General features: G+C 48.4%; 1 protein-coding gene across 1 annotated transcript in view; it reads right to left on the reverse strand.

Moving 5' to 3' along the window:
• The window catches only part of LOC114509180 (protein HIRA), a 76,671-nt gene that overhangs the window by 15,607 nt on the left and 48,801 nt on the right, over positions 1–12,263 (reverse strand). The window contains 9 exon segments of the mRNA XM_028527352.2: positions 327–490; positions 958–1,080; positions 3,454–3,559; positions 3,937–3,995; positions 4,660–4,821; positions 5,833–5,981; positions 7,190–7,294; positions 7,705–7,909; positions 11,376–11,537. Coding sequence (XP_028383153.1) covers positions 327–490; positions 958–1,080; positions 3,454–3,559; positions 3,937–3,995; positions 4,660–4,821; positions 5,833–5,981; positions 7,190–7,294; positions 7,705–7,909; positions 11,376–11,537 — 1,235 coding nt within the window.

The following is a 12,263-nucleotide window of genomic DNA, read 5'->3' on the forward strand; positions in this document are numbered from 1 at the left end:
ACATTTGTTTGTCTTTCCACATATCCTCTGCCCTTGCCCCTTCCTGCTGCTAATCCTCCTGACCCTCGGGGAGCTGCTCGTAGTGGGGCTGGATGCTTGCTGAGCTGCCCTGATCCAACTCAGGATAGGAGGTGGGGAGGTTGGGAGACCACCATTCTGATGGGAGAGCTGGAGGCCAGGGCCTCTGGGATGACCATGGCAGACCCGGAGGAGGGGGAGCCCTAGGCCACTGCACCCATACCAATTCACGGGGTTGAGGAGGGTTGTATTGGGACAGGGATTGTGAGCTGGGCTCAGGAGAATGGAGGGGCTACTGGGAACCTCACCTTCATTCACAAGGTACCTCGCGTAGAGGAGGAGCCAATGGCGATACTCGTGGCTGGATTGCAGGGTGAGGGCCGCTGCGACCTGGTTCTCTAGGTAGGCCAGGGTAGTCTCCTGTTGCACCACGTGAGGCACGGAGAAAAGCCGGGCTGCCTGCCTCCCTGAACTGCAGAAACATATCATGAGGCAGTGGGTACTATGTGGAGCAGGAGGCTGCCACTGTGCACCCCAGGACAACACCAAGAAGCCAGCAGGGGGGTAGATATCACTCCATACTGGCCCACCCATCCCTATGTCCCAGTTGTGGACCTCTTGAATACTTTGGTATCCCAGGTGTACCCCACTCTGCACCTGCTATTTAGATTCTTGAGGTGACAGGCCAGATGCCCAGATCCCCCAAAAAATACACTGGTGTTCATGACCCATAGCACCTCAGTCTGCCACCTGGGCCCCGAAGTAACAGAGCTTGCATCCCAGCACCCTGAGATATTATCCAATGTGGGCCCAAAACTCGTGACACCTACAGCCTGCCTGTGCCGGGCAGCAGCTGGGCACAGGGAAGAGCAATCAGAGAGCTGGTCTGGGTGGGACTTGCATGACCCAGCCACCTCTTCCAGCACTTGGGTCACCTACGTGGAGGCACGGCCCTGGACTATGGCTAAGGGTCCCGAGCACAGCATGGCGTCCTGGGGAGGCAGGCTGCTCCTGAAGTCCGCACACTGGGCCAGGGAGTCCTGCTTGTCAGAAACCAGGTTCCTGGGGAGGCAAAAGCAGAAGCTGAGCTCAGAAAGACCAGGAGGTCCAGCAGAGCAGGCTGGCAGTGAGGCCCCCAAGAAGCAAGCACCACATGACCTGCTACCAGAACGACAGTGAAGGTCACTGACAAGGGTTTTGTGGCAAACACTTCAGCCCTGTGGTCTTGGTTCCTGGGGTCAGGAGGCCTATGTGTGAAGTGTGCCTGAAACGCCCACAAGGAAGCTTCGAGGAGTGCCAGAGCTCCAGCCTTCCTGTGCTTCCACAACTTCTGAGGAAGTCAGCTCTTCACCTTCTCGAGACCCTTCACATCTTTGTAAAGCACTCTTCACAATTTTAAAATAGCCAGGCACCTTTGTAAACATGTGCACAATACAAAGGGTTGACATTTCCTTTCTCAAATACCGGGCTTGTTTCCGTCGTTACAGTAATCATACAACACATAACACTTCACAAGATGGATAAGCAGGCAGTGGGGAGTTTGGAGGTTGATTTGTATTTTTTAATTCAGGAAAGAGATCTCAGTGTGGGATAAACTTGTGTCTGGCAACTCCGAACAGAAAAGTGCTAGAAGACTTGGGTTTGAAGGACCAAAGGTGCAGGCGAAAGAAGAATTTCTCAGAGTGGCTGGTACACAATGTACATAGTTTACATGTCTGGGTTAAGATCGGTGATGTATGAAGGGCTTTTTTATTTTTTTATTTTTATTTTTTTAATATATTTTATTGATTATGCTATTACAGTTGTCCCATTTCCCCCCTTCTCTCCCCTCCACCCTGTACCCCCCTCCCACCCACATTTCCCCCTTTAGTTCATGTCCATGTGTCATACTTATGAGTTCTTTAGTTTCTACATTTCCCGTACTATTCTTGCCCTCCCCCTATCTATTTTCAACCTACATTCTATGCTACTTCTTCTCTATACCTTTTCCCCCTCTCTCCTCCTCCCACCCTCCTGCTGTTAACCCTCCATGTGCCGTCCATTTCTGTGGTTCTGTTCCTGTTCTAATTGTTTACTTAGTTTCTTTTGGTTTTGCTTTAGGTGTGGTTGTTAATATTTGTGAGTTTGCTGTCCTTTTACTATACATGTCTTTTCTTTATCTCCTTTTCTTAGATAAGTCCCTTTAGCATTTCATAAAATAAGGGCTTGGTGATGATGAACTCCTTTAACTTGACCTTATCTGAAAAGCACTTGATCTGCCCTTCCATTCTAAATGAGAGCTTTGCTGGATAGAGCAATCTGGGATGTAGGTCCTTGTCTTTCATGACTTGGAATACTTCTTTCCAGCCCCTTCTTGCCTGTAAGGTCTCTTTGGAGAAATCAGCTGACAGTCTGATGGGAACTCCTTTGTAGGTTACTGTCCCCTTATCTCTTGCTGCTGTATGAAGGGCTTTTACAAATCCCAGAAAAGGGCTCCAGCCCTGGCTGGGTGGCTCAGTTGGTTGGAGCATCTTCCCGTACATCAAAAGGGTTTGATTCCTGGTCGGGGCATGTATGGAAGACAACCAATAGATGTTTCTCTTTCTCTGTCTCCCTGCCTTCCTCTCTCTCTAAAGTCAATAAACATATCCTCAGGTGAGAATTAAAAACAATTTTTTAAAAAAGATTTGATTTGTTTTTAGAGAGAGGAGAAAGGAAGGAGAAAGAGGGAGAGAATATCAATGTGTGGTTGCCTCTCACCTGGCCAGCAATGCAGGCATGTGCCGTGTCCAGAAATCGAACCTGTGACTTTTTGGTTCCCAGGCTGGCACTCAATCTACTGAGCCACAGCAGCCAGGGCAAAAAAAAAAAAAAAAAAAAAAAAAGGGGGGGGGGGGGGGGAGAGGAAGGGGCTCCAAATTCCAAAATGGGGAGAAGAAAGGCACAGACCGTCATGTGTGGCGATGGTGCAATCTTACTAGTTCCTAAGCTGGAAATGCCACTTGCCTTCAAAAACTGACATGTGCTGGTGAAGCTATTGTGAAACTGACGCAAATGGCTAAGGAAGCCAGGCTGGAAATATATATATTTACAACCATAACATTTTTCAGATGTCTACTCCAAACAAAGTTAACTCAGAGAAGATGCAGACAAAGGAAAGGTCCCTGTGCATGGTGCTGACAGCAGAGAAGCTGTGGGCCACCAGCCTCTCACAGTGACAGTAGGGCCTATATAGGCGGGTTTGAGCTCTGTCTCCTCCAGCAGACAGAGCACATCAAAGCTGTCACTGTAGCTTCCACTCCAGGAACAGGGTAGAAAGTTGACTTCTCCAACTTTCAGAAGTCAAGCCAGCCAGGCCTGACCACCAGAACCAGAAGCCTTTGTTCACTGCTCTGGGCTCCAGCTGAGACGGACACTCTCCCTGGGGGCTGGGCTGGGGAACAGGGGCTTGCTTACCATGTAGAAAGTGACGGATTAAAGCAGTACGCCTTTCCATCAGACAGGTTCATTACTGGGATGCCATGCTGTGTGAGCAAGATCTGTGACACCGTCATATCACTTCCTGCAGAGACACCACAAGAATAGGTTCTGGGTGCATTCTGATCGGCAAGTGCTGGCACATGCACCGAAGGAGAGGTCTAACCATGGCTCCCAGTCCCCAAAATGGCTGCCTTGGCAACCAGGGAATCTCTTCTCTGAGAGTGCTGCTTTCTCTGCCACCCACCGGGTTCTTTGTTAACTCTCAAGGAGCCAAAAAAAATGTGTCTTAGAGAAGGTGCATCTCCCTGCAACATAATCATGACACCCTGTCACACTGAATACCTTGGGCTGGGCCCAGGGACTGGCTCTGGCTCTCTGTAGGTTGAGTGGGGCCTAGGACTCAAGCTGCCCTGTGCCCCTCCCTCCCTAGGGGACCAGGGACCGAGCACTGCTGATTACCTGCCAGGATGGAGTGTAGAGATTCTTCCTTTACCACAACCACCTGTCTGTGAACATCCCTAGGAAGGAGAAAAGGAAGAGCTTACCCTCCAATCTGGGTGAATGCATCAGAGTGCGCCTCGCTGCACAGACCCCTCCTCCATGGTCTTTAGGGCACACCTTGCTCTGGCCTCCTGAGAGGAGCTCTGGGCCACAAGTGGCTTCTGCTCTCTATGAGCCACTTTACTTCTTCCACTAAGTCTACAGCAGAGGGTTCAGGCAACAGAGCTGTGGGGTTTGCCACCAATGCTGTACCAACTTTGGGAGAAGTGTGGCCACACTGTGGCGGCTGAGATCCCATTTCTAATGAATCCCACATAAGGACTCTGGCACATGCAGGTAGGCACTGTGTTTTGTCATGTGGTTCGCTCCTATAAGAGTGGCAGCAGGGGTAGGAATCCTGGTCCACTTCTGCTTGCACATCTGCCCCCAGCGTGCGTGTACGTGCACGCACGCGCGCGCACACACACACACGCACACACACAGTCGCTATCACAAGCAGTGTCCACTGTCCAACTGCTTGGGATCTCTTCAACTGTTAACACCCCCATGCTAGCAGGACCCTAAGGGCATGTTCGTCAGGTGGCCTCCTCGGCTGCCTCCCCTGTTGCTGCAACAAAGAGGAACCCCCACAGCCTTCTCTTGCCCTGCCAGAGCCCACCTCGCCCGAGGCCGGTTTCTCACCAGACAGATAATGTGGCTGCAGCAGTGAGTGCCATGACGTAGAAGCCTGTGCAATGCAACGTGGAGATTGGGGACGACAGGAGGATGGGAGGAAGGAGGCGGCGACCGCAGGCAGAGAACACTGACAGCATCCTCTTTTCACAGGCGACACATACCACGTCACTGAGAAGGCAGAGTGTGGATAGGTGTCATGACGATTGGGTGCTGTGGCAGAGGTAGGATCCCAAGATGCAGAGCCCTCCCTCTACATGGACCTGAGCCTGAGTGGGTGCAGCAGGAGAGGTGGGGACAGGGCTTGCCAGTGGGACGGGGGCAGGGTGGGGCAGCAGGGCTGATGGAACCTGAGACCTCTCCTTAGAGACTACATTCTCCTCCCTCACTGGGCTATTCAAGCTTTTCTGAGCTGACCCTAATGCTGTCCTGGGGGGATGGGGCTTCAGAGGACCACTGCACTGGTGGTGACCCAGGAAGCACATCTCAATTGTCATATGAGGCCACAGAGCTCCCACTTGACAGTCTCCTGGCTACAACTAGCCAAACTAGTCCCGAGAAGGCCTCTGCCCAAAAAGCAAGGGCACGACGGAGCATGTCTCCAAAGGGGGCACCAACTGTGTGCTCAGAAAGCCTTTGCAGCTGGGGTGGAGGAGATGCACACAGGTGCAGCTCCACAGGGTGGCGGCCTAGACGCCCATGGGAAGACACTGGGTGGCTAGCACTGAATTAAGGTCTCCCCTCACACTGCATAATCTCAAAAGGGCTGGGATGAGGACTCGGGGGCAGTCAGAAATCTATCCTGACCTCCTTGGATAAAAATCTGGGATCCAGGGAAAGAACCACCCCAAGTCAGAGCCAGGCAGAGCTACCCTGGGACCTGAGACTTCAGAATTCTGGGCAGACGAGGCAATTGGAACACCTGGGTCAAAAATCCTGGTGTGGGTGAGCCGCTAGAACTCAGCTTCCCCTCCTGTGCCATGGAGGTAACGATGCCAACTTCACTAGCTGTCGCAGTGACTGAGATGGCAGATGCATGCACTCAGCCCAGAGCGAGGTCTGGCGCAAGTGTCCATAGGAGCTAGCACCTGGGGGCAGTTCATCCCTTCAGACAGCAAATGCGCAACACACGGTGCTTGCTTTACAAGAAATGCTGTGCTGGGGGAAGACCCTCGCCCTTACCAGCTACCGGCAGCAGTGAGGATGCGGCTGGTGAGCACTGTCTCCCACTCCTTCCCTTCCCGGTTACACTTCAAGCGGCTCAGCTTCACTCCCCCCACTGCTGTCACTTCATTCTCCACCTCAATGTACATGGAGGGGTCGGAGCTCACCTGAAGGGAGGAAAGCAAACACGATGTTCTTTTCAGGTTTAATGGTGGGCCCACCAGACTTGGGTCATGGGACAGGGGAGGTGTTAGAGGCCCATAGCCCTGGGCCCTGAGGCAGGGGTAAGACGTAAGAGACAGATAGAGCTGACTGGCCAACAGAAGGGTGGTGGTGAGGGCAGGAATAGGATGGGGGACTGGAGGGCTAAATGTATGGCCTGCCAGGACAGGGAGAAGATTGGGAGCTGGTTTGTGCCTGGTCATCCATGTAGCAGAGCAGACAACTGGTGCCTGGGCTGAAGACCCCAGAGCCTCCTGACCCCACCACGTCCTCTCCCAAGGGAGCCTGCAGAGAAGGTATGTGACTTGTCCACGAGCACACTGCAAGTGAGGACCACAGCCAGTTGGGTGCTGCGAGTGAGACATGGGTCTTTTGCTTCCTAGCTAAAGGCCTTCAAAGATCACAGTGCTTGGCACTCACAAAGTGTGAGCCGGTGTCTGAAAGAAAAGTCTAGGAAATCCAAAGTCCCCTCTAGTTCCTTTGGTAGTAAGGCTCTGTCTGCTCATCTGAAACCGACCTCATAGGAGTGTGCTCAAAAGAGCATGCGTAGAAGCTCTTGGTTCAGTGCCTGGCTCCGCATCAGTTTAGCCTCATTTTTTGTATCTGGGGAGGTAACTGCTAGTCTGCATGGAAAACCAGGCAGAATGGCTGAATGCTTTGTACTTATTGTAGCTGCACGAGTGGGTGACCTGAGGCAGAGGGCCATATGGAAACCAAGAACAGTCCCAAACAGCACTCAGTGGTGAAATGCACTGGGAAAACCGGAGGAGTTTGGGAGAGGGGTTGTGCTCCCTGCCTCCAGGCTGCCCGGGACCAAGTATGGAGTGCTAAGGAGGCTTCCAGGAGAAGGGACACCTGAGATGGAGCTGGGTACCCAGCAGATGGCAGCAGGGACTGTGAGGACAAAGAGGAGAAAGAAGCATGCAGGCGGGGGTGAGGAGAGCAAGGGGAGTCCTGGAGAACAGGCTAGCAATCTTGCTAATAAGCCTGGTGGCTACCCTGCTGACTACAACATCCCCCAGAAGGTGATGGAGAGCCACTGGGAAACAGCCCTGTCTATGACAACTCAGGGTTTACATTGGGGCTCAGGGGAGAAGTGGGGACAGAGTGAGAGAGAAAACACTTGTGAGGGAGAGGCAGGCAGCCTGCTCACCTGGAGCGTGAATGCTCTCTGGGGGCCCGGCATGGGCAGCTTCAGTGCAGGCGCTGGTACAGACAAACACACAGTGTCCTTTTCTGCGGTCAGAACAGCTGGGGACTGCAATAGCAGAAATGTCCTTAAGCCCCTCCCCAGCACTGTAGGACAGTGTCAGGTAAAGGTGAGTCAACTAGAGGTAAAGGTGAAGCCAGGTCAGCTCCCCAAGCATTTCCACCCACTCTGGGAGGACAACAGTGCAGATGAATGCTCCAGCGATCCCACTTGACAGATGAGGTAGCTGACACCAGGGAGCTGCTCAAGAGCTTGGGGTGGGTTGAGTGCAGGTCTGAGGGGGGGCGTGGCCTCCATGCTACCTCCAGGGGAGCGCATGTCTAAACCCAGCTGCTCCCACACTGATGAGGCACACTGTGGTGTGCAGGGCCTCCCTTCTCCCACTTGGGCACATGCAAGCTCCAATGCTGAGCTCAACAGGTGGGCTAGGGAAAGTGGCACAGGCCTGCTGGCCTCACCTGTACAGACAGAGACATGGTCATGAGTCGAGAGTCCTTCCGAGGTCGCCCTTTCTTCTTCTTCTCCACTGTCTCCGCTTCAAGCTCTAGCTTTCGCTTGGAGAGTGAAGAGGGCTTGGCCACAGGAACCTTCTCATCGCTGTCACTGCTGCTTTCCAGCAGGTCCCGGGGCCTCAGCTCTTTCACAAGGTTCTGCTCTTTCAACCTGCACAAACACAGACAAGAAAAAAACTACAGATCAATACCTTTCATGGACATAAATACAAAATCAACAAAATACTAGCAAACTGAACCCAACAATGTACAAAAAAGAATAATACACAATGATGAAATGAGATTTATTCTAGGTATGCATACTCGTTCAACATTCAAAACTGATTACTGTAATCTATCACATTGACAGGTGAAAGAAGAAAAGCTTTGTAATTGATAAATAGATGCAGAAAAAGTGTCTATGCCAAAACCAAGCATCTACACGTGATAACAATTCTTTGCAAACTAGGAATAGAGTAGAACTGCCTCAATTTGATAAGTAATATCCAGAAAAAACCTAGAGCTAACAAACACATATTGCTTTATTTCTAGACTCTTACTTCTATTCTTTTGACTTCATGTCTATGCTTGGGCTAAAACCACAATGTCATGATTATTATTGCTTTGTAGTTAGGTTTGAAATCAGGAAGCGAGAGTCCCTCAACTTTTCTTTCTCCCCAAGACTGTTTGGCTATTTTGGGGGCCTTGAATTTCCATATGAATTTTGGGATTAACTTTCCAACTTCTAAAAAAATAAGAAGCCCTGGCTGATGTGGCTCAGTGGACTGAGTGCTGGCCAGTGAACCAAAAGGTGGCTGGTTCAATTCTCAGTCAGGGCACATGTCTAGGTTGTGGGCCAGGTCCCCAGCTGGGGGCACACAAGAGGCAACAGGTCAATGTATCTCTTGTGCATTTCTAGCAGACTGATGTTTCTCTACCTCTCCTCTAAAAATAAAAAAATGAAAAATGAAAAAAAAAATTAAAAAGAAGACAGTTGGAATTCTGAAAGCATTATGATAAATCTGTAGGTCAATTTGGGGAGTCACCGTCGTAACAATATTAAGTCTTCAAGTCCATAAACATGAAATGTCTATCCATTTAATCTGGCCTCCTTTAATGTTTTTCAACAATGTATTGAAATGTGTTCTTTCACTACAGTGTCCAGAATCTAAGTTTTATACTTACATTTTAACTCTTTCGTTAAATTTTTTAAAAACAGATTTTACTTATCTTTTTAGAGAGAAGGGAAGGGAGGGAGAAAGAGACGGAGGGAAACACTATATGCAAGAGAAACATCCATTGGTTGACCCCTGCATGCCGCCAACCAAGGACCTGGCCCGCAGCTCGGCCGGCCATGTACCTTGACCAGGAATTGAACTGGTGACCTCTCAGTTTGTAGGACAATGCCCAATCCACTGAGAGCCACACAAGTCAGGGCTCGTTTGTTAAATTTATTCCTAAGTATTTTATTCTCTTTCATGCTGTTATAAATAGAATTTTTGTCTTATCTTCATTTTTGGACTATTCTTCACAAGTATATAGAAATAGAAGTGATTTTTATGTATTGACCTTGGATCTCACAACCTTGCTTAAGCCATTTGGTCTAGAAACTCTAGTATGATGTTGCACAGAAGTGGGGAGAGCAGACATCCTTGTCTTGTTGGTGACCTTAGGGGAAAGGCATTCAGTCTTTTACCCTTAAGTGTGTGCTAGTTATGGGTTTTTCCAAGTGCCCTTTATCAGATTAGGGAAAGTAGCCTTCTATTCCTTCTTCACTGAGTTGTTTTTTTTTTAAATCATGAATAGGTACTGGACTCTGAGCATGTCGTGTATTTTTTCCCTAGTGATCATCTATTACATGAGTTGGTTTTCACATGTTGAACCAATTTTGCATTTCTGAGATCAATCCTACTTGGTCACTGTGTATGCTTTTTTTTATATGTTGCCATATTTTTGAGGACTTTTGTGTCCATATTCCTAAGAGATACTGGTTTACAGTCTTCTTTTCTTGTGGTATCTTTGTGTGCTTTTGGTATATAGATGATACTGGCCTCACAGAATGAGTTAGAAAATGTTTTGACTTCTCCTATTTTTTGGAAGAGTTTGTGAAGAACTGGTATTAATTATTTAAATGATTGGTAGGATAAAGAATAAAGCCACCTGCACTTTTCTTTGTGGGTAGTTGTTCTGATTACTAAGTCAAAGTCTTCACTTGTTATAGGTCAATTCATATTGTCATTTCTTCTTGAGTCAGTTTTGGTAGTTTATGTCTTTCAAGAAATTTATCCATTTTACCTAAGTTATCTAACTTATTGGTATACAATTAAATACCTTCCTCTTTCTTATTTTTGTAAAATTGGTGATAATTTGAACTCTTTCATTTCTGATTAAATTTATTTTATAATTATATTTTAATACAACTATATCCTTTTTCAAGTAACACTCCATTTGAACTATTTTCCTATAGTTCTTCAGTCTTCATAAATATTACTGAGGTTCATAATCAATAGCTTATTTCTTCAACACTTGTCTTTTAAGGAAGTTTGGTAAATGCATTCTATTATAATGCTGCCATAAACATCTCTGGACATGAGAGAACCCCTGGGTCAAAGACACTGTCACTGAACTCTTATTTTTTCTCTAGTTGTATGAGATGACACCTGAAGAGTGTTGCCTAACTCAAGGCCACACAGACTTACATCTATGTTTCCTTCTAAGAGTTTTAAAATTTCGGCTCGTTCATTTAGTTCTTTGACCCATTTTAAGTTAATTTTTATATATGGGAAAGTATATTAATTTTTCCTCACATTTTCTGTTTAATAGTTCATGTCACTGATTATTTTAAACATTTATTTGATAGTTTTCATCTGATAATTTTATGATCAGAGGTTTATAGAAGTCTAAACTACTTGTTTGTTGTCTCCTGACATATGTGCATAACACACTCACTGTTTTTTATTGTGTTTTGTTACTTTGGATTGAATGCATCTTAGGCAGTGCTTTATTGGTGGGAGAGCTGTACCCCCTGGAGTCAGAGAAAATACTTGGCAGGGCTGATTTACACTTGCTTTGCCAAATGGCTGTGGGCGTTAACTAGACCAGAATCACCTTCTCTGGTCCTTTCTTGGCTTGGTGATTTCTAGAGAACATAGGTTTTGTTAAACTGATCCCCAACCCATGTGAGGGCAGGTCTGTGGATATACAGTCCCACATGATTTGGCTGCTGTGTGCTAAGGGAAGTGCAGAGAGAGGGCAAATAACAAGAGCTCAACCACAATGCAACAGTATCAAAGCCTTCACACCTCTCAAATCATCTCCAGCTCCTCTTCTGGGCAAACTCGGAGCTCCATTCAAACATTTATTTTCAGCACATTCCCCACACTGACCAGCTGTCATGCTTTGTCCTCATTCGTTAACCTTGTGCCTGCTCTGTCCATCCCCATGGTTCCTTCCATCAACCTTCCCACTTGAAGCAGCTGCTCCTTTCTCCTTGAAGCAGGGGCTCCCAAGTACAGAGAGACTGGAGTCTGCTCCCCCATCCAGGGAGCCAGCTGCTCGGTAGGAGTGACAACATTGTACTGCTGGCCTGAGACTGCACTCTCCCCAGTCTCTTGGAGCCCCACACAGCCACCACCTACTTTTCTACAGCTGTCGGAGTCACACAGGTCAAGGCGGGAGCACCAGGTGTGGCTTTGGACCGCTCCGTGAACCGGGAGTCCAACGCTTTCATGGGTTCGATCTTGGATGGGGTTGTCAACACAGAGGGGGATGATGCAGCAGGAGACGAGGTAGCGTTCATGCTGGGGTAGGGGAAAGAAGGCAGGAGAGCACGTCAAGCACAATTCACCAAGGATTTGGGAGTCTGGGATTTGCATTATGTGGAGCCAAGTCAAAGGGGCACAAATATCAAACTTCTATAAACATAAAAATTTCAAGATATAATCTATTATTCCTAATTATTTAAAAAAATTTTCATGTATTAAAATTCTGGAAGTTAGGCTATCAGAGAAGGTCATAAGAAAATACACTCACATTTGTCCCACTGCATTTTTCTGAGAGCTTCTGGGGCAGCATGAGGCCCAGAAAGTGGATCTTAGAACTCTTTTTTCTCACCATCTGGCCTCATCTCCACGACTTGAATACAGCACCCTAAAACACTCCAACCACCACCTTTTCCCACTTCGACAATGGGTCCGATGAGAGAAGCCCCACCTGGGGACCTGAAGCCACTGACTTTTCCTGGCCTTTGACCTCCAGACTGGGTGGCCCATCCCATCTCCATGTGACAACTACACATTCTTCATACTCTCCTCCGAGTGTTCACCCCATAGCCCTTGCCTTCTACTCCTGGGAAAGGAGAGCCCAGGCATGAGCCTGCCGGCTTCCCTGTGTACAAGTGCATCCCTCACAAAGGGTCCCAAAACCACTGGCTTCCTAATGACCAAATCCACCTGCCTGGACCCCATATAAGACACCTGGCAGGTCTCCTGACAGCCTTCTCCTCCTCTCCAGGGAACTGCAAGACG

This window comes from Phyllostomus discolor, chromosome 13, assembly GCF_004126475.2.
Source record: "Phyllostomus discolor isolate MPI-MPIP mPhyDis1 chromosome 13, mPhyDis1.pri.v3, whole genome shotgun sequence".
Taxonomy (NCBI): Eukaryota; Metazoa; Chordata; class Mammalia; order Chiroptera; family Phyllostomidae; genus Phyllostomus; species Phyllostomus discolor.